This window comes from Hemicordylus capensis, chromosome 2 (genome assembly GCF_027244095.1).
Source record: "Hemicordylus capensis ecotype Gifberg chromosome 2, rHemCap1.1.pri, whole genome shotgun sequence".
NCBI lineage: Eukaryota > Metazoa > Chordata > Lepidosauria > Squamata > Cordylidae > Hemicordylus > Hemicordylus capensis.
In genome coordinates this window covers 45,765,151-45,785,235 of record NC_069658.1, presented here as the reverse complement: position 1 = coordinate 45,785,235, position 20,085 = coordinate 45,765,151, and the positions used below count along the sequence as shown (strand labels likewise).

The 20,085-nt window shown below is 42.2% G+C and overlaps 1 protein-coding gene across 2 annotated transcripts in view; it reads right to left on the bottom strand.

Moving 5' to 3' along the window:
* Positions 1-20,085, bottom strand: part of HOMER1 (homer scaffold protein 1) — a 137,024-nt gene that overhangs the window by 16,582 nt on the left and 100,357 nt on the right. The window contains exon 7 of one of the 2 annotated variants that reach the window (XM_053297501.1): positions 18,472-19,186. The exons of the other annotated variant lie outside the window; for it this stretch is intronic. Coding sequence (XP_053153476.1) covers positions 19,082-19,186 — 105 coding nt within the window. The 3' untranslated portion in view covers positions 18,472-19,081. Of the gene's footprint in view, positions 1-18,471; positions 19,187-20,085 lie in introns of those variants that run through there. 2 annotated transcript variants of the gene reach the window in all.

Sequence of the window (20,085 nt, the reverse complement as noted above, 5' to 3'; positions counted from 1 at the left end):
CTTTGCACGGTATTTGTATGAAAGGTGGTGAACATCATTTAATTACTGTGGCAGTTTAGAGTACTCAAGAGTTCACATTTTTGCAATGCTGAAAGTGGTAAGAGTTGTATCAAACAGCTTTTTTTTTTAAAAAAGAAAAAGATATGTAGGCCTAAAAACTGGCTTATTTAATTCCATATGGCCACAAACCCTGCCATTCTGGAGTTTGCACCATTTAGTTGGTTGACACCGTTTATGGTAGCTGAATACCAGTTTATCTCACTGCCTGTTTCCATCAGTACAAACAATGGCCACAATCCAGTGCAGTTAGCATAGCAAGACTACCTGAATTCCTGAAAATCATGTGCAAGTCCTCACATGGCTGCTGACTGACAGAAAACATTGAGTTGAACTGTGCTTAACTTTCTCAAGATTTACACTGATCAATGGGACTTGAGTATGCAATTAAATGTCCCACTGAGTTCAGGGGTTCTTAAGCGTGTGTTTTCTGGATTGTGCCCAACGTTACTAATCCTTAGTTAAGAGCAGCCAAATCCTCTGAATGTGACTTGAGACAAGAGAATAAGAACAGAGCCCTGCGGGATCAGAGGTCCATCTAACCCATATTGTCTTTCCATCTGTGGCTAAACAGATGCCTCTAGGAAGATGACAGCAACAACGAAGAATATTTATATACCTCTTTTCAACCAAAAGTTCCCAAAGTGGTTTACATAGATATAAAATAATAAACAAAATGGCTCCCTGTCCCCAACTGGGCAAGGAGGAACCTTTTAAAGTGGTGACCTTTTAAAGTAGTGACTCTTAAATTTAGGGGGAGAAGAGCAACTCTCTCTATCCAGTCCCATTACAGCATCTCTGCAGTGGCTGTTGCTTGTGTCTACCTTGAAGACCTGAATACTAACTAGTATTAATTGATTGATTGATTAATTAATTAATTAATTAATTAATTAATGATAATAAAATATTAGAATATTAATAAGAATATTAACATCATTAATATTAATAAGAATATTGTACTTGTTCTCTCCTGTATGCTTGCTTTTAAAAATCCCATTTTATTTGATCTTCATCCCCTTTTGTTGAGTCAGTACATGATCAGCCCGCCCCTCACCCCCACCCCTTTCATTCTTCTTATCTTTCCCTTCTTTTTTCATTTGATCAGCACTGTTGCTTACTTTTGTTTGTTTTCTTATCTTTTGCCTGCCTTCCTTCCTCTGCTCCTCCTCTGTAGTAATTCAGAACAGAGTTTATGCATGCAGCACTCCAGCCAAGCCAAGCACTCCCTCTCACTCGCCCTGCTGCCTGCCTCGTGTGTTTCACCAGCTGCATACCAGTGATGTCACTCGCTCTCGCTATCTCCTCTCATCAAAGAGACTGGAGAGATTAGCTGGGAGTGAGAAAAGGCTGTTTGGGACTCCGGAGGAAGACAGAGCCCTGCAGCGAAGGCTGCCTGGTTAAAGATTAGCTCCAGGGAGCTAATCTCCAGGGTGTTAAAGGACTGGCATGCTTGAAAAGGAGGGGGTGTTAAAGGACTTGCAGGGACTGGCACTCAACCCCCTGGGGACCGGCAGCGGTCCGGGGACTGGCGGTTGAGAAACTGTGGTTTAAACAGAAAGAAGATGGCTCCCTGTCCCAAAAGGGCTTACAATCTAAAAAGAAACACAAGGTAGACACTTTAAGAGGTACCTCCTTGCCCAGTTAGCAGGGAGAGACGAAAAGTACTTAAGAGTTTACATTTTTTGCAATGATGAAAAGGGTAAGAGAAGTATCAAATACTTTTTTTTAAAAGGGAAAAGATATGTAATTATTAGCCCAATTAGTAATATGCTAGTTACATTCCTATCCCATTCTTCCTTCAAAGCACTCAAGAGTAGCATGAACTCTTTGGAGGCTCTCGCCTTCTGTCATTTTATCCCCACAACAACCCTGTGAAGTAGGTTTGACTGAGTGATGGTGAATGGGCTAAGGGCACCAGTGAGCTTTCTGGCTGAGTAGGGATTTGAACCTGGTTCTTCTCACTCATAGTCCAACCCTCTAACCCTAGTTCAATGCTTGCAAGTCATGAAGGCAAAAGCTCTTCTTCATTCTTGTCATCAGCACCTGGAATTCAAGCTATAATGCCTCTGAACCTGGAGGTTCCATTATTCTATTGTGACTAATATAACTAACAAACCTAGCCTTCCTGAATCTCTCTATTTTTAAAAGCCATCTAATCCATTGGCCATGACCAAATCCTGTGGCAGTCAATTCCATTAGCTAATTGTGCACTGGTGAAACACTACATCCTTTTCCACTCCGAGCAGACTGCTGATTGATCTCATTGTGTAAGCCTGGTTTCTACTATTATGTGGGAGGGAGGGGGGAAACCCCTCTTTCTACATTCACATATTGTAGTCACAACTGCTCCTGGATTAGCACAACACAGAATTACTGTCTGTTTATTAATTAATCACTACATTATTTAACCACTGGTTTTAAAATGGAAGCATCTGTGGAAAGACACGAGTTCAAAGTATTGTGAAAAGCATTGCACTACACTAATACAAAACATCAGGTCAAATTTTAAATCCCATGTTGATTATCTAAAGAGAAGAGAAATGAACACAGGAAGATCAATTAAAAAGGCAGAACAGAATGAGTACGGCAAATTATAAGAAGTCCATAAAATTAGACTGAAAGTTATACAATGTCTTTATGTAGGCAAGCATACTTTGACACAAGAAAGAAGTAGCCATTTTATGTGTGCATGTCTTTCTTTCTCCATTCCCAAGGATCAACCGTATTGGGTGCAAAAATACTAAATGCATAAAGAATTTTCCTTTTGTCCGTGTCCCCTTTCATTCTTGCCCTCTGAGCTATCCAGAAGTCAAATGGGAGCATAATTAAGATAAAGTGTCTGGACACCCACATTATTATTATTGTTCTGGACACCCAAATTAGTATTCCATGAAAGTCAATGGAAATCTTGACATGCATTCTTGTAAAGCCAATAGGCTCCACAGCAATAAGCAGAAATGGAAGAATCCAAGCTCTGGAGAGGAGAAACAACCATCCTCCTTAGAAACATTCTAAGGGCCAAATTACACAAGATCCAGAAGATCCAGGAATGGATTGCCCAATATGTCTATTATTAATTAAAAGCAGCTGCATGGGGTGTATGAGAGGCTTAAATTTTGATTGGACCAGTGATGCTGGGGTGGGGGGCCTTCACCATTTCCTCCTGTGCCATTTTCCTGATCTAAATCCACCCCCACCCCCATTTATTTGTCCCAATAGGGAGAAAAGTATGCAGGTAGCCTTCCCCCACTAGCAGTTTTAGCAGGTGACATGGGAGAAGGGTGGTAATTCTCTTTTGAGTGTTTTAAGAGGCGATTAAAGACTTTCTATTATCACTGGGCCTTTGGAGCATAGATCAGTTCTGGATCAGTGAAGCTATGATCTGTTTAGACTATGGCTCTTAGATATTGATTGTATGTATATGGGCTCACATACTACACAGAGAAATGTCCACGTTTCAAGAGCTGCCCACACTGCTGTGGTGCCCTGTAAAATGCATCCGAGTTGTGGAGACAGGCTGTTCCATTCCTACTCAGTGTTGCGCAATCACAGTTGCAACACGACTTCCATCATTCCCGGTGGAAGCAGCATCACAACTGTGACTGCGCAACACTAGGTAGGAACAGAACTGCCTTTCTCTGCAGCAGCATGGACATGCTCTGTAGAACCTCGTAGCGGCATGGGCAGATTTCAAAATGTGGACATTTCTCTGTGTGGCATGTTGTAGCCACTATTATTTCTTTATCTGCTGTTTTAAACTGTGTGTTTACTATCCTACGCCACTTTAATGTGGAAAGGCTGGGTAGAAATTGTTTTTTAAAATTAAATACATTTCAATTGGAAAAATGAGCTGGAGAAAGGGTTATTCCGCTTCCCAATAGCCCCAACACCCCAATCAAAATGAAAGAGAACACCTTATTCATCACGAGCTGCTTTGCCTATTAAGATAGTCTGGGGAGGTCCTTTTAAGGCTGCCCCTAGCTTGTCTGCTGGTGACTCCGGGTCTGGCCTCCTCCATAGCTGTCCTGAGGTTTTGGAATGCACTCCTTGTTGGAAAAAGAGCTGCTGCATCTCTGACAGTTTTTAGAAAACTGTCCACAAGGCTTTAGTTAAATTTTAAACTATTTAAATATATTGACTGTTTTATTGCTTTAATATTTGTGGATATATTGTGTAAACCACTTTGAGACATTCATTATGGGTAGTATATACATGTGCTCAATCAATCAATAAAAACTGGAAGCCTCATCTCCTATCTGCTTTTAACTAGAAATGAAAAAATTGGCGAACTGATTGTAGGTCCTCCACATCCTGCGTACTTTGGCATGCACTTATTGGCCCAGTTATTGTATGCTTATAACCCAATAAGAGCAGAGTGGTTTTTATCTCTCTAAGAAACCTCCAATTTATCTCGTGGAGAGCAGTATGAATTGTTCACATCCTTGTATCTTTAGCACCTGTAGTCAAACACTTGGGTTTCCTTTTCTCCAGCCAAATAGATTTCTTTGAATCAGTATCACTTAGTCAAGGGCACTTGAGCAGATTGGGAGGCTACAAGTAGCACTTTAAAGATATATATGCCCACTTTCTACAAATTGGGTGTGAATACCCTTATTAAAATCTCAGCTTTGACACAGCTCAGCTTTGAAACAGAGACTCCACGTCATCACTACCAATGAGTTAATGGCCAAAGTGCATCCACTTAGCAATTTCTGACTTACAGTGATGTTCATTCATGGCATGAAAGAAAGAGATTAGAACTTATTATCAATAGTAATCGTTAGTGGTGCGTTTGATAAAAGAGGCGCTTTTCTTACTCTCCACCTTTTCTACCAGCCCATCCCCAACTAAAGGTCCAGACCTATGATTCTTTCTGTTGCAAACAGAGATCTGGAACCCTGGCTGGGAGAAGAGCCGGAGGGGGCAGGGGAGAGAAGGGCTGAAGATGATTAAGCACCCCAGTTCTCACTATTTCTCCCTTGCAAATTGCTTCCTCCTTGGATCACTTTGAAGTGGAAAAGCAATAGCTGGGTGTTTGGAAAGGCTGGTGTGTAGTTCTAGCTTAAGATCTAGGCTGGGTTCAGCCTAAGCCATGATTAAACCATGGTTTAGGGTTACTAGCAGAAGCCTAGGGCTCACACACTCCCCCCACCCCACCTTTGCTCATGCGGAATGGAACCATGACGCTTCAGGTCCTGATTGAAAACAAACAGCAATTCGTTGTTGTGTCAGAACCCGGCAAATTGTACTTGGTTCTAGCCACAATTTGTGAACAAGTAAGGATATGAACCCAGGAACAAACCCGAATAAAGTCAAACCAGTAACAACTCAAATATAACATTTCTGTATTCACAGAAGGGGCTCCCTGGTGTTAAGAAGACATTCCTCAATTGTTTGGAGGGTAGAAAAATTGCTCATGATGGTGGCTGCCTCTCCTAATGGATAGAATCCACTTTCACAATGGGAAACCAATTTTTCTACATGTGGTTTCAGCTTGAGGCTAGGGTGTGCCATCAAGTGAAGAATTCAAATACTGATGTTTATTGGCAATTCTTTTCTTTTTCTCGCATTTGACCTTCTAAAATGTTGAAAATTACCAATGAGTAATTTATTCATTGAGTTCCTGGTGCTACATCCCAAATTGCTTTTTAATTTCCCCCATACATTTAAAAAAACACAACATGATATGTAAGCATGGTTGTATGAGATCAATCCCTTAGGGCTTGATAGACTGGAGTTTAGTTAACAGAATGTAATCAGTTTAAATCAAAGTTCTCTGGCTTGTCAAGCTTATGGAGCCAGGTTTCTAGGAATCCAGGAAGGAACGATCAACCTAAACTATGTACATGAGAGAGAAGTTGTAAGTAAATCACTCGCAAATCTACAAAATGATGAGCTGCACAGTAATGCAGAATAAAAATTGTACAACTAAAAACAGAAACAGAACAAAGAATAATAGCCCCAGGGGAAAAAAATCTGGATGGGAAATTTATTTGCTCTATTTCATTTGCTTCAAAAATGTTTTCATTTTTATTATGACTAATGGTCTAGGAGCTATTACAATAGTATCCTCTGTACTGGAACGTGTATGATACATGGGCAAGAAGCTGGAGGGGAAGTTAGAGAGAAACCGTGGGTAGAATGTGGAATGTTCAAACAGGAACCATGAACTGTCATACTAAACAAGAAAATGTTGTCAGACAATTATAATGCCAATATTCTGCATAGTGGGACATCAGCATTAGAGGCCTGCTGGGGCTTCTGCACAACTTGAAAAGAAGCCCCGACCATGTAGCATGGTGGGGCAGCTGCAGAACTGAAAATGGCTTCTGGGCAGTCACACAACGCTATTGCCATTAAGTAGATCTGCACAACTTCCCGAAAGCAGTTTTAAGTTGTTCCACTGTGCTGTACCATTGGAGCTGTTCTTCAGGTTCCACAGCAGCCCCAGCAAGTCTCCAGTGTAGATGTTTTGTAGTGTGGAATCAGGAAAATCTTAAGAGAAATCTTCTCTATATTCTGTAAACAGAATGGTTTTTGGTTTTTAACTGTACCACTCTGTATCTTCTGTTTGACAGAAAAGTGAAATACAAGTTTCAAAATTAAGAGACATGTTATTTGAGCTCTCTGACAACAGTTTCTTGTAAAAAAAATTCGTATTGATATCTGGCACATATGCATACCTGCCAACATTTCAGAATGATTAATAGGGACATTGCTTTGCATGGCGAGCATTTTTTTAAACTCCAACCCCCCCCCGGATAAACATTAATGCGCAACACACACACTCCCCCCCCGCGCACCCCACCTGGAAGGCATTCTGTGCATAAACAGTAGATCACAATAAGCCAAAGCAACCATCTGATCACAGATCTCAGAAAAGCAAAGTCAGTGCTCTGTCAAATAATCTGATCCTTTATTGCAGGGATATATTATATATATATCCCTGGCCACAAGATATTTCTCTCTGAGCACGTGGATTTCCCTGAAAGAAAGCAGGGTCTGATTCGTTTAAGAGAGCACTTGCTTCATAACCCTGCAGAAAGGGTACCCTAAATTGGGAACAATTGTCGGGACACACAGAGACACCTTGTAGCACCTAAAGCCTTTGTGTCAGAGCAAGCTCACATGAGAGAAAGAAGTACTGAATCATCCCTGCTGAGCTGCCTGGCTAGGCGTCTCCCAAAATATTCTGTATTATTGGGAGGTTCAAAATGCTGCCATCACCACCCGTTTTGTCTACAGAAACTCTCTGGGCTTGGGGTGGGAAAACCTAGAAAAAGCCCTTTTAATTTGGCTCTTGGACTACAAAAATCTTCCACGTGCAAGCCTACATGTGGTAAGATAACTGATAGCCGCTGAACATTTGAGGATGTGTTTGCACCAGAAAAATCCCCTCTCGCCTCCCCCTTTTCCTGAGTTAAAATCCAACTCGGAAAAGCTTGTAAAAAAGAAAAGAACTCTAAAAAAACAGTTTTATTCAATTACTACGGACTGCTTCTGTCTGAGGCGTCTAGCTTTCTTAAATACACTCCAAAATACTTAGTCGGTTACAAAAATGGGTTGTCTTAGTGCACACTTTAAATGTTTATGGTAGGGTGGGCGTTGGCTAGTGTTTCTTATTTTAGTTAGGTTACAGGTAAACAATAATAGAACAGTCTCAAAGTCAGAATTTGAACAACAGTTGTGTGACAAGGAAGACAAACTAGTCTCTAGGATGTATAATCTGTTATTATTGGAAGATACAAGAATGGAGGTAGTGAAAACTTCAATGACTAAATGGACTCAGGATTTTGGTTACAATATAGAGTTGGAGAAATGGGAAAAACTATGGATAGAAGACATGAAATATACTGCCTGTTCTAATTTAAAGGAAAATAATCTTAAGATGATGTATAGATGGCATCTAACTCCTAAGAAGTTGGCTTTAATGTACAAGAACATGTCAAACAAATGTTGGAAGTGCAAAAAAGAGGATGATTTGTTACAGACCAAATGGTGGCAGCGGAGTAGTTAGGCAGAATCATCAGTGAGAGAATACTTAAAGCCTACAAGCATTTTCTCAGTATCCATTTGGCTATATTGAACTTCCATGGAGAACAATACAAGCATTTAACACTGACTTCTTGTAACAGGAAAGGGGGGAGGGAATCAGCCTCCTGGCAGACTCTTCCATAGACATAGTGAGTCAGATGCATTTTAGCATATGAGTAGCCCAGGCCAAAGCCTTTGTGTTTCTTGCATATCCATTTTAGCAACACAATGCTAGATCACCTCCTCCCTTCAGAGCAGGGAGAGCAGGCAGTTCACCAGAGTTCAGGTGTGATTTCATTTCTTGATATAAAACGAAATCAGACACAGGCCTGTATTCCGGGCCTATATTTCACATACTTCTGAGTCTGATACCTCTAGTTCTGATATGTTATAGACTGTTCATAACAGGTTCCTATATACATTTATGGTGGACTTATAATAAGTCTAAAGGTTATTGGGATTTGATATACAACGAGCTTAAGAAAGTGTTTAAAATGACTTTCCCTAAGAGCCCAGAAACAATATTACTAGGCATCGATAATGGCTCACTGCCTAGGAAATACTGGATCCTTTTTATGTATTTAACAGCAGCAGCAAGATTGACATTTGCATACAAATGGAAAGACAGCGATTGTCCAAGTAAAGAAGATTGGATATTTAAAGTGCTAGAGCTTGCAGAAATGGCAAAGCTAACGGCATTATTAAGAAATAAATTTGAAGCATTTAAAAGGGAGTGGGACCCTCTTCTTATTTACCTAAAAACATATTATAAAATTGATTTGTATCAGGCTTTTGAATGGTAACAAAAATGTTTTTAAAATGCCCTAGAGCTGACTTTTGTATGATTTAACTGGGGAAGAACATTTAAGTTACAGGCAAGACTTTGGCATTGCAATTGATACTTGCTCTAATGATGTGATGGAAGCCCCCTCGTGTGTGTGTGTGTGTGTGTGTGTGTGTGTGTGTGTGTGTGTGATGTTGTGGAAAAATTGAATAAATTATTGATTTAAAAAAACCAATAATAGAACAGTATCGGGAATATGAAAAAGCGTGCGCACACCAAAGAAATATAAGTTTCTAACGCAAAATCTGACAAATAAACTGTTCCCTATGCTGACTTCCCTTTCCCTTGAACTCAACCAATTCCTGAGGAGAATCAAACTTCCTGCAATCCTTCTTTTAAGGATCTACAGAGTGAGAGAAACCATGAGAGAAACCTCTATGTTGGCTTCGACCATGAGGGAGGAAAACTCCATTGCGCCCACTAAGCCTTTCCACACACGCTTCTTCCAACAAAGAACCCCTTCTTCCTGGCAACAGATCTCTAGATTCCACCCACCTGGTGTGCTGATTGGTTAAGCCCTGGAGTTTACCAGCCTGTCAGTCAAGACAGGGTCCACTTCCGGTTAACAGGGTTAACTCTTTACAGGGAGGGGAGGCTGATCACTACACACCTCAATGATGTAGTTTGTGATGAGGTCATCCACCCCAACTCAAGATGGTGGGTGCATAAACATGTGAGGCGCAAGTGGGCTAACTTGTGAACTGCCTAACCGATTTGAACCAAATTTGCAAAATAGCTGTAGGGACACATAGGGATGCCCTAATGGTGTAGTGTGTAATGATGTCATCTATCCCAATCCAAGATGGCAGACACATGAACATTTGAAGTGCAATGCACTAACATGTGGACTGTGTAAATGATTTGAACCAAATTAGGTACAGTTGTAGTGAGGGACACACAAGGACACCTCAACGGCATAGTGGTAGTTTGTGATGATGTCATCCATCCCAATTCAAGATGGCAGACGCATAAATGTTTGAGGCACAAGTGGACTAACTTGTGAACCGCCTAACCGATTTGAACCAAATTTGCTACCACTGTATGGACAAATAGAGATGTCCCAATGGTGTAGTTTGTGATGTCATCCACCCCAATCCAAGATAGCAGACATGTGAGGCACAAGTGCACTAACTTGAGGACAGTCTAACAGATGATGGTGGACGTGTGAACATTTGGGTGGCGGACGCATGAACATTTGAATTGCAAGAGATCTAACTTGTGTACCTTGATTTGAACCAAATTTAGTCCAGTTGCAGAGATAGTGAAAGGATAGTAGGCAGACTAGTTCTTACTAGAACAACTTGTTTTAGTTTTTACTTGCCTTTCAGAAATGAGGATCTGCCTATTGATGTATACTGAACTTAAAAATGTAACTCTGTATTTAAATAATTAGCATTGCTATTCATTGTTCAGACCTCAAAAGATATGCAATTACACTTAAAACAAATAAATGTTATAGGTGGGTGTTTTTTTTTAATCAATAGCTACAAAGACAATACTATGTTTCTTTTACTACATCCTTTGTTTTCTCAGCTATCTATTTTTGAACTTCCAGTTTTGGATAGAAACTGAAGGAGTTGGGGTCTTAATTATTTAGCATAGGCTAGCAAATTTTACTTCACATGATTTGTAGTCAAAATGAGTTCCTGTAACATAGAGAACGGTGGTGCAATCCCACTGAAAGGGAATCCCACAGCTTCTGCTGATCTCCCAGGATCAAATGTGTGTTTCTTAGGAGCTTAAAGGACAAACCTTTGATCTTGTTCACCTTCTTGCCCTCTGAAGATAAAGTCTAACAATAAAATCTAAAATGGGGTCGGGGAACCACTCCTTGGAAAAAGTCATACTAGGCATTCATGCACTATTACAGATATATTGCTATGATTGCCTTCTGGTCGCTTATGACAATTTCAGCAAAACACTCTCTCTCCCCCCCACCCCCCGAAACTGGAATACAGAAATCAAATGTGAGGTTTAAGAAAAATATGAGCCCTTTCTCATGTTTGGTGAGAAAGGGCACAAGAGAGAGTAGGGAGGAGGGCTGAAAGCATTTACCTCCCTGAAGACAATCCCTTTGTCTTTGCTGGGCAGGTGGATCACCCACCCAGATGATTGCCAGCTGCACCTGGCAGTGCAGAGGGTCGGGGGCTAGAAAGCATCACCCTGCTCCCCCGAACTCCCATAATGCACTGCTAGTGCATGGTGCATTATGGGGATCCCTGCAATGCTGGTCAGGAGCCCCGCAGTCTCCCACCCCTGGCTGTGAGCAGCCGGGGCTGGCAGACGATTTAAAAAACGGGACTAAGAGAATGCTAGCTCTCTTAACCCCGTTTAAGAGAGTGGCCTCTTTGCGGGATGATCTCCCAGGATCTAATCTCCCAGGATCTCCCAGTGACTCTTATGATCAGCAGGCTTGGCTTTCCTAGCCTGGTTTAGGATGATCGTAAGAACAGCCTTAATGTGTCACTGGATTTATAACACAACTAAGAGCCTGGCTGTATTTGACAGCTATGGAGAGAGAGAGGGAGGGGAGAGAGAGAGGCAAACAGAGTGTACCCAGAAGCAGGCACATTGATTATTCAACTTTATCCTGATTTGCTCCACCTCTGCAGCCATCAAGGTGATCACAGATTGAAGCTGTTTTGTTTTTTTAAAATACAAATGTGTCATAAATTTCCTTAGATTGGATTTATTAGTTCAGCCAGGTCTGTCAGCTATGCTAAGTAATTCCCATAGAGCACACCGTGTGAGCTTTCACTGTTGTAATTCATGACCACCTTGATAAGAATATCACACCATAACTTTCAGCCAACTTCATAACTAGCCCTCTATGATCACAAATTATATCAATATATTTGGAAAACAAAGGAGTGCACAAAGTCACTCTACTAGCTGAGGGATCAGAGAAAAGCTGCAGGTACACCAAAGACATTCTTACGATATTCAACTTAAATGTGTATTATTTATGATGCCACTTAAAAGATATTTCTCTAAAGGGCCAGGACATGCAATATATTCACCACAGAAATGCTGCTACTGATGCCTACCTTGGCTATATCATTTAAGAATGCTTACACAGGAATCATTATCATCTTGAGAATCTTCAGGCCCATGCCAGCAGTCAGAAAGAACATTTGAGTGTGAGGAAGTGGGCACTGAAGGTCGTAATGTGGTGACAACTGCTGTGGCAAGCGCTTACAGAGGGAGCAGTCGGCACTTGCCATGAAGAGGCTATTTTCAGTAGCATTCCTGTGGCAAATGGTTTGGAGTTGCCAGAGTAAGAAATAAAAGTAGAAAAGGGCAATCACTTCCTTTTTCACCTTAACAAGCATCTGGGTTCATTATCCTTTCTGAGTACTCACAAAACTTCAAGTGGTTTTGCAAGTATTCTCAAGGAATGATAGCAAAACCCAGAAGGCAGACCCTCTCAAAAAACAAATAAACTGCATATCTAACTTTTGTGAAGGATGTGTATTTGTGTGTGGGGTGGGGTGGTGGTGGTAGTAACCAGTAGCAGGGGGGAGCTTTGGCAATTACTAGAAGTTCACTGGTCTAGTCAGCTCCAGAAGTTGAAATGATGCTCCTGCGAATACTCAGAAACCTCATTTCCTGCAGGAATTCTGGCACCGGCTATTTTCTTGCCTCACCTGGAAGCTGGGACTCTCCCACTGTTGGCTACTGTTGAGTGTTGTGAGCAGCAACATTAAAATCCCAACACAAATCACAGAAATCATCTGTTTTGATGTAAACCACCCTTAGCCATTTTTGGAAGAGAAGTATATAAATCGAACAAATAATAAATAAATATGCTTTGAAGGTAAAGAAGTTCAGCCCAAGAGATTATCTGGAGACATTAGGCTGATTTCAAAAAACAAATAAAGATTTATTAAGAAACATCACATAATAAGAGAGAGCCATTGAACAACATACACAAACAGGCACTAGCCTTCAACAACAACTGAACTCCTCAAACTGACCAAGACAAATCTCTTTACATCCCATCATGCCTCTAGTGGCCAGAAGAGATTCCTGCAATGCTAAGAGCAATGCTTTAGAATTCTCACTTCTAACGCTCCTTCTCATTGCTCGAGCACCGACCAACAACCCCCATCATCTCTCACAATGCAAGAAAATGATCTCTTAGCAATGGCTTTGTGAGTACATCTGCTAACATCTTCTCCATTGGGCAGTATTTTCTTTTTCTTGTACATCATGTACATAATTGTATTTTCTGTCAATATACTTTGATGTGGATTTGTGAAAGCGAAATACAACTTTGATTGTTCTCAAACAATTCAGCTCGTTTGGGTTCATTAGCTCCAGAGTCTTGTAACAAGTCTTCCTGTCACTGTCAGTGACTGACCAGGAGAGGGAGCTTGGGGTCATAGTGGACAGCTCGTCGACTCAATGTGCGGCAGCTGTTTAAAAGGCCAATTCCATGCTAGGGATCATTAGAAAGGGGTTTGAAAATAAAACTGCTAATATTTACAAAACTATGGTGTGGCCACATTTGGAGTACTGTGTGCTGTTCTGGTCACTATATCTTAAGAAGTACATTGTAGAACTGGAAAACGTGCAGAAGAAGGCAATCAAGATGATCAGGGGGACTGGTCTGGAGCACTTTCCTTACGAGGCCAGGCTACAACATCTGGGGCTTTTTAGTTTAGAAAAAAGATGACTGAGAGGAGACATAACAGAGGTCTATAAAATCATGCATGGTGTGGAGAAAGTTCATAGAAAGAATTTTTTCTCCCTCTCTCATAACACAAGAAGCAGGGGTCATCCCATGGAACTGATTGCCAAGAAATTTAGGACTGACAAAAGGAAGTACTTTTTCAAGCAATGCATAATCAACCTATGGAATTATCTGCCACAAGATGTGGTGACAGCCAACAGTCTAGATGGCTTTAAGAATGGTTTGGATAAATTCATGGGGGACAAGAATCAATGGTCAATGGTCTGAGGGCTACAGGCCACCTCCAGCCTCAGAGGCAAGATGCCTCCGGATATCAGTTGCAGGGGAGCAGCAGTAGGAGAGAGGGCATTCCATCAGTTCTTATATAAGGGCTTCCAAGATTTATCTGGAGGGCCACTGTGTGAAACAGGATGCTGGACTAGACAGGCCTTGGGCCTGATCCAGCAGGGCTTTTCTCATGTTGTTAATTTGTGTATCCATGCCATTTCCTGGCACAACTGAGTGGCTGACACATATTCCGCTTCCATAGAGAAAAGAGCAACAGTGTTTTGCTTTCAACTGCACCAACTAATCGCTCCACCTTAATAAAAGAACAGATACCCACTTTGGGATTTACAATCTGTTCTGTCTTCTGCCCAGTCTGCATCCACATAACCCACTAATCAAGGATTATTACCTGCTGGCAATTTCAGTTCTAGATGAGCTGTACCTTGAAAGGTACCTACCCAGTCTTTTAACTGTCATCCAGTTATTTTGGGAGGGTGTACTCACTTTCCTGGCAGATTCCAACAGTGTAAGTTCCCACAGATCCAACAGTGTATGGTCTTGTTATTGTGGTAATATATAGAAGTTTCCCAACTGCTTTTCTATATTGCCCATTGACTGGAAAAGGCTCGTTGTTTGCACCTTGTTTGAAAAAGCTGGCTTCCATTGGAGTGCTGACATCCTTGGCATCTGTAAGACCTAGACATTCTAACAAGTCTTTTATCTTTTGTTTCTGATTAAGAAGATAACCACCATTTTGTTCTCTTTCTATTTGTATTCCAAGATTATAGGAAATGTTTCCCAGTTGCTTTACTTTTATTTCTTTGTTTAAATGCTCTACAATTTCATCACTATCTTCTCTGTTTTGACAGCAACCAAATCATCAACAAATATTAGTATACTAGCTGAACCCGCACAGAGCATCTGTGCGGTAGTTCACTTCCTGTTTGGGGTTAGTTGGGAGAATTTGTTTGGCTGGTCCACCCACAGCTATCGCACTCGCTCTGTCCCCCCCACAACAGCTCTCTCGCTTGCTCTGCCCCCCACGCCTCTCTCACTCGCTCTGTCTCTCCCCCCACCGCTCCTCTCTCACTCTGTCTCTCCCCGCACACCTGTCTCGCTCACTCTGTCTCTCCCCCGCGCGCCTGTCTCGCTCGCTCGCTCTCTCCCCCGCGCGCCTGTCTCGCTCGCTCTGTCTCTCCCCCGCGCACCTCTCTCACTCGCTCTGTCTCTCCCCCGTGCCTCGCTCGCTCTGTCTCTCGCTCGCTCTGTCTCTCCCCCGTGCACCTCTCTCGCTCGCTCTGTCTCTCCCCTGTGCGCCTCTCTCGCTCGCTCTGTCTCTCCCCCGTGCGCCTCTCTCGCTTGCTCTGTTTCTCCCCGTGCGCCTCTCTCGCTCGTGCTGTCTCTCCCCGTGTGCCTCTCTCGCTCGTGCTGTCTCTTCCCCGCGCCTCTCTCGCTCGCGCTGTCTCCCCCTCCCCGTGCACCTCTCTCGCTCGCTCTGTCTCTCCCCGCACGCCTCTCTCACTCTCGCTCGCTCTGTCTCCCCCTCCCTGCGTGCCTCTCTCGCTCGCTGTCTCCCCCTCCCTGCGCGCCTCTCTCACTCGCTCTGTCTCCCCCTCCCTGCGCGCCTCTCTCACTCGCTCTGTCTCCCCCTCCCCGTGCACCTCTCTTGCTCACTCTGTCTCTCCCCCGCACGCCTCTCTCACTCTCGCTCGCTCTGTCTCCCCCTCCCTGCATGCCTCTCTCGCTCGCTGTCTCCCCCTCCCTGTACGCCTCTCTCACTCGCTCTGTCTCCCCCTCCCCGTGCACCTCTCTCGCTCGCTCTGTCTCCCCCTCCCCGCGCACCTCTCTTGCTCGCTCTGTCTCTCCCCCCGCGCCTCTCTCACTCGCTCTGTCTCTCCCCCCGCGCCTCTCTCGCTCACTGTCTCCCCCCGCGCGCCTCTCTCGCTCGCTCTGTCTCTCCCCGTGCTTCTCTCACTCGCTCTGTCTTCCCCCGCGCTTCTCTCACTCGCTCTGTCTCCCCCCGCGCTTCTCTCACTCGCTCTGTCTCCCCCCCCACCTGCCTCTCTCGCTCGCTAGAGTCTACGGCTACCACCGGTCGCCAGGCCAGGTCCGCCAGTGTGGGCTGGCCAATTCTCCTCCTCCTGGGTGTGCCAGCCAATCAGGCGCCTCCGCAGCCCAGCCAATCAGCTGGGCTGCCGGGACACACTTTTCCCAAGCACACCTAGGAGAAATATATATATATAGATAAGTCCATCTATTGTTTCTAAACTTTGAATAGAGTCAGCTTTTACTTGAATAAATCCTTGTTTAATTAGCAACTGATTTAGCTTTGTATTCCAGGCTCTTGCAGCTTGTTTTAGGCCCTAAGTGCTCTTTTGGAACGTACACACAAGACCCTCCTTACCAGGTTCCTTGAACCCTGGTGGGTGCTCCATGTAAATGTCTTCTTTAATATCACCATGTAAAATTGCAATTTTGACATCAAAATGTTTTACAAACATTTTCCTTGCTGCTGCAATACAAAGGAGCATTCTTATAGAAGAGTATTTACTACTGGGGAAAACATTCTATTATAATCCTCAAAATATTTCAGATAATATCTTTTAGCTGCTAGCCTTGCTTTATAGCATTGGACATCTCTTTCTGCATCGTGCTTCACTTTGAAAACCCATGTGCACCCTACAGTTCTTTTTCCCATAGGTAGCTCTGTAAGTATACAAGTATTATTATTTTTTTACACTTATATCCCGCATTTCCTCAGAGGAGCTCAGAGCAATGTACATGGTTATTTTTATCCATGTATATTTTTTATTTTATGTATAGATTGGACCTCTGTTTCTACAGCTTTTATCCAATGGTGAGCTTGGTCAGCTGGCATTTTACCAATATCCTCAAATGCTCTTGCCCATTTTTCTTCTCTAGTAATATACAGTATGAAAGTCTTTTTGCTGGAACACCTTTGTTGGTTCTTACTGAGCACCTTCTCTCTGACTGAAACTTAATGTTTTCTTTTTGCGCTGGATAGGCAGTTGGCACAATAATTACATCAGCTTCTTTCTCTGATTTTTCTTGTCCAGGCTCCTTTTGCATCTGGATGTCCAGTTTAATATCTGGTGTACTTCTTCAGCAGTTGACTCTTCTTTTTCATCAAAATACACCGCATGATACAGTTTTTATGGTTTCTGTGGCAAGATCAAGTTTTATATACCCTTTACATCCTGGTGCATAGCCAACTAATATTCCTTCCTCATACCTGCAGTTGAATTTGGTTCTTTTAGACACTAGCACACAGGCATATGCTTTTGAGCAAAAAACTCTAATATGCTCCATATTCGGCTTCTTTCCATGCCACAATTCAAAAGGTGTTGTGTTTATAACTTTAGAAGGCAATCTGTTTTGTAAATAAGTAGCAGTCATAATTGTCTCTCCTCAAAACTTACTGTGTAGCTCTGCATTCAGGAGCATGCATTTGGCCACTTCTATTAAAGACCAATTATTTATTTCTGCAACACCATTTTGTTCTGGAGTACATGGCATTGTCATTTGATGTTCAATGCCCTCCTTTTTCAGATATTTAATTATTTCACCTCCTGTATATTCCCCTCCATTGTTAGATCTTAGAATTTGAGGCTTCCTGCCAAACTTATTGCAAACTCTTGCAACATACTCCTTCAATTTCTCAAGTACTTGGTTCTTTTCACTAATGAGTAAATAAATTTATATCTTGAATAATCATCTATGAAAGTTAAAAAAAATACTTGTTTCCCCATGATAAATTGATCTGCATAGGCCAACAAATTGGTCTGCGTATCAGCTCAAGAGGCTCTGTGTGCATTGAGGAAAAGTGTGTTTTGTTCCCTTCACCCTTATACAACATGTACGCTTGGATTCTACATTACAGTGACATATATTTAGGCCTTTGGCTAGATCCTCTTTCTCCAGTTGAAATACTGTACTGGGGTCTCTATCCCCCATTCTTCTATGCCAAAAATTCAAACATTTTTGTGAATATTGCTTTATAATTTTTGACACCATCTATACTATCCACTTTGAATAGGCTACTCTCTTGCAAAGTCCCTTTCAAAAGTAGCTCACCTTTATCTGTGATAAAGCATTTGTTTTCCTTTCACCTCATAATCTTTCTCTGTAGCATATTTAACTGACATCAGACTGGACTCAAGTGTGAGCACAAATAATGCATCCTCAATAGTCAATTTCACTGTTTCTCCTTTTTCACTTTTTGCAGTTTGCAGAACTTCTGCTTCCCATCTCCTAGAAAAATGGGAACCTTATAATTTGTGTTCAACTTAGTAAATCTTTGTCTTTCCTTAATCAAATTGTTGGTTGTGCCTGAATCAATACAAATATCCAGCATTATGTTTCATAGAACTAGCTCTTAAATTCTTCTCTGTATTAGCAACACAAGTTTTATGTTTCAGACTTATTCTCTCCTTGCTTCCATGCATTTTTCTTTGTATGCTTAGGTGACTTGCTCCTCTTGAAATGTGGTTTCACCTCCATTTTAGTTGCAAATTCTTTGTTCCAAGGACATTGAGCCTTCATATGTCTGGGATTCCCACAGAAAATAAACACTTTTTATTTTGATAAATTTTAAAATCATTTTCTTCATTTGACTTGAGTTGCTGCCCATTGCCTCTGTGCAAATTGAAGTCTTCCAAGCAATTTATTACAAACTCCAAACTCAAATCATCTTTGGCTTCTAACACATTTACAATAGGCTCAAAATGTGCAGGAAGACTATTCAATAACAATCCAATCTGAACCGTATCAGATAAAATTACTCCCTGTGCTGGCAACTGTCGTGAAGTCTCCAACATCTCATTTACATGCTTAGACAGCTCATCTCCCTCCTTTAGTTTTCTATTACACATCTTTATAACTTGATGCAGTTTGGAGACAGCTGACTTTCTTTCACACAATTTCTTCAGAATCTCCCGCATGTCCTTTGCATGTTGTTTATTTCTTAAATGCACCAATACAGTGTCACTCACCGATAAACAAATATCCCAATGGCTTTATCATTTGCACTGTCCCAGGCTTCTCTTTCTTCTTCTCCTCTTCGGACAGGGCGCTCTGTGTGTGAGGCCCTGCTGATTCCATGGCTTTTAAGGAGCATCTCCATTTTGAAAGATCTCAGTTCAAAATCTGGACCTTGTAACTTCTCAGTTCTCTGTAGCACTTGTCCTGTCTCCATCTTTGAGAAAACCTTGTTTCTTATTCAGGCTAATTACTTTCTTCACCAGTCTCAAAGCTCTGGGCCCATAACCCTGTTGAGGGATGTGAGGAGAAACATTAAAATCCTCACACAGCAGAGTATGCTCTGGAGGTAAAGAAGTTCAGCCCAAGAGATTATCTGGAGTCATTAGGTTGAGTTCAAAAAGCAAATAAAGATTTATTAAGAAACTAAACACCGCATACTAAGAGAGAGTCATTGAACAACATAAACAACCAGGCACTAGCCCTCAACATTTTATTTACTGGGAACTTTGAGGACTTTTGTTGGAAAGCAGCATATAAATATTTGTCTTATTCATAACAACTGAACAGTTTTAACTTACTCTAGCTCAGGCCTGCTCAACTCTGCCCCCCAGCTCTTTTTTTTGACTACAACTCCCATAATCCCCAGCCATAGTGGCTAATAGCCAGGGATTGTGGGAGTTGTAGGCCAACATCTTCAGGAGGGCCAAAGTTGAGCAGGCCTACTCTAACTGACCAAGACAAACCTCTTAACATCTCATCATGCCTCTAGTGGCCAGAAGAGGTTACTGAAAAGCAATGCTTTAGAATTCTAACAGCTACCCCTCCTTTGCAACACGGGGTGTATTTCTTGTGAAGGGGAAGGGGGTCTGTCAGGGAGGGGACTAAAATGGCATTTTGAAGACTGACCCAGATTCACATGGGTCTAGATCAGACCTGTTCAACTTTGGCGCTCCAGCTGTTTTTGATCTACAACTCCCATATTCCCCAGCCACAGTTGCCAATAGCCAGGGATTATGGGAGTTGTAAGCCAACAACTGCAAGAGGGCCGAAGTTGAGCAGCCCTGGTCTAGATTGACCCCAAATGGATCATGACTCTTCAAGCTGCATTTCTGATCCCTGCCTCCACTTTGTCTGCTTGCTGCATTTTTAGATACTGACTGGCTTTATTGTAACTGTGTATCATCAG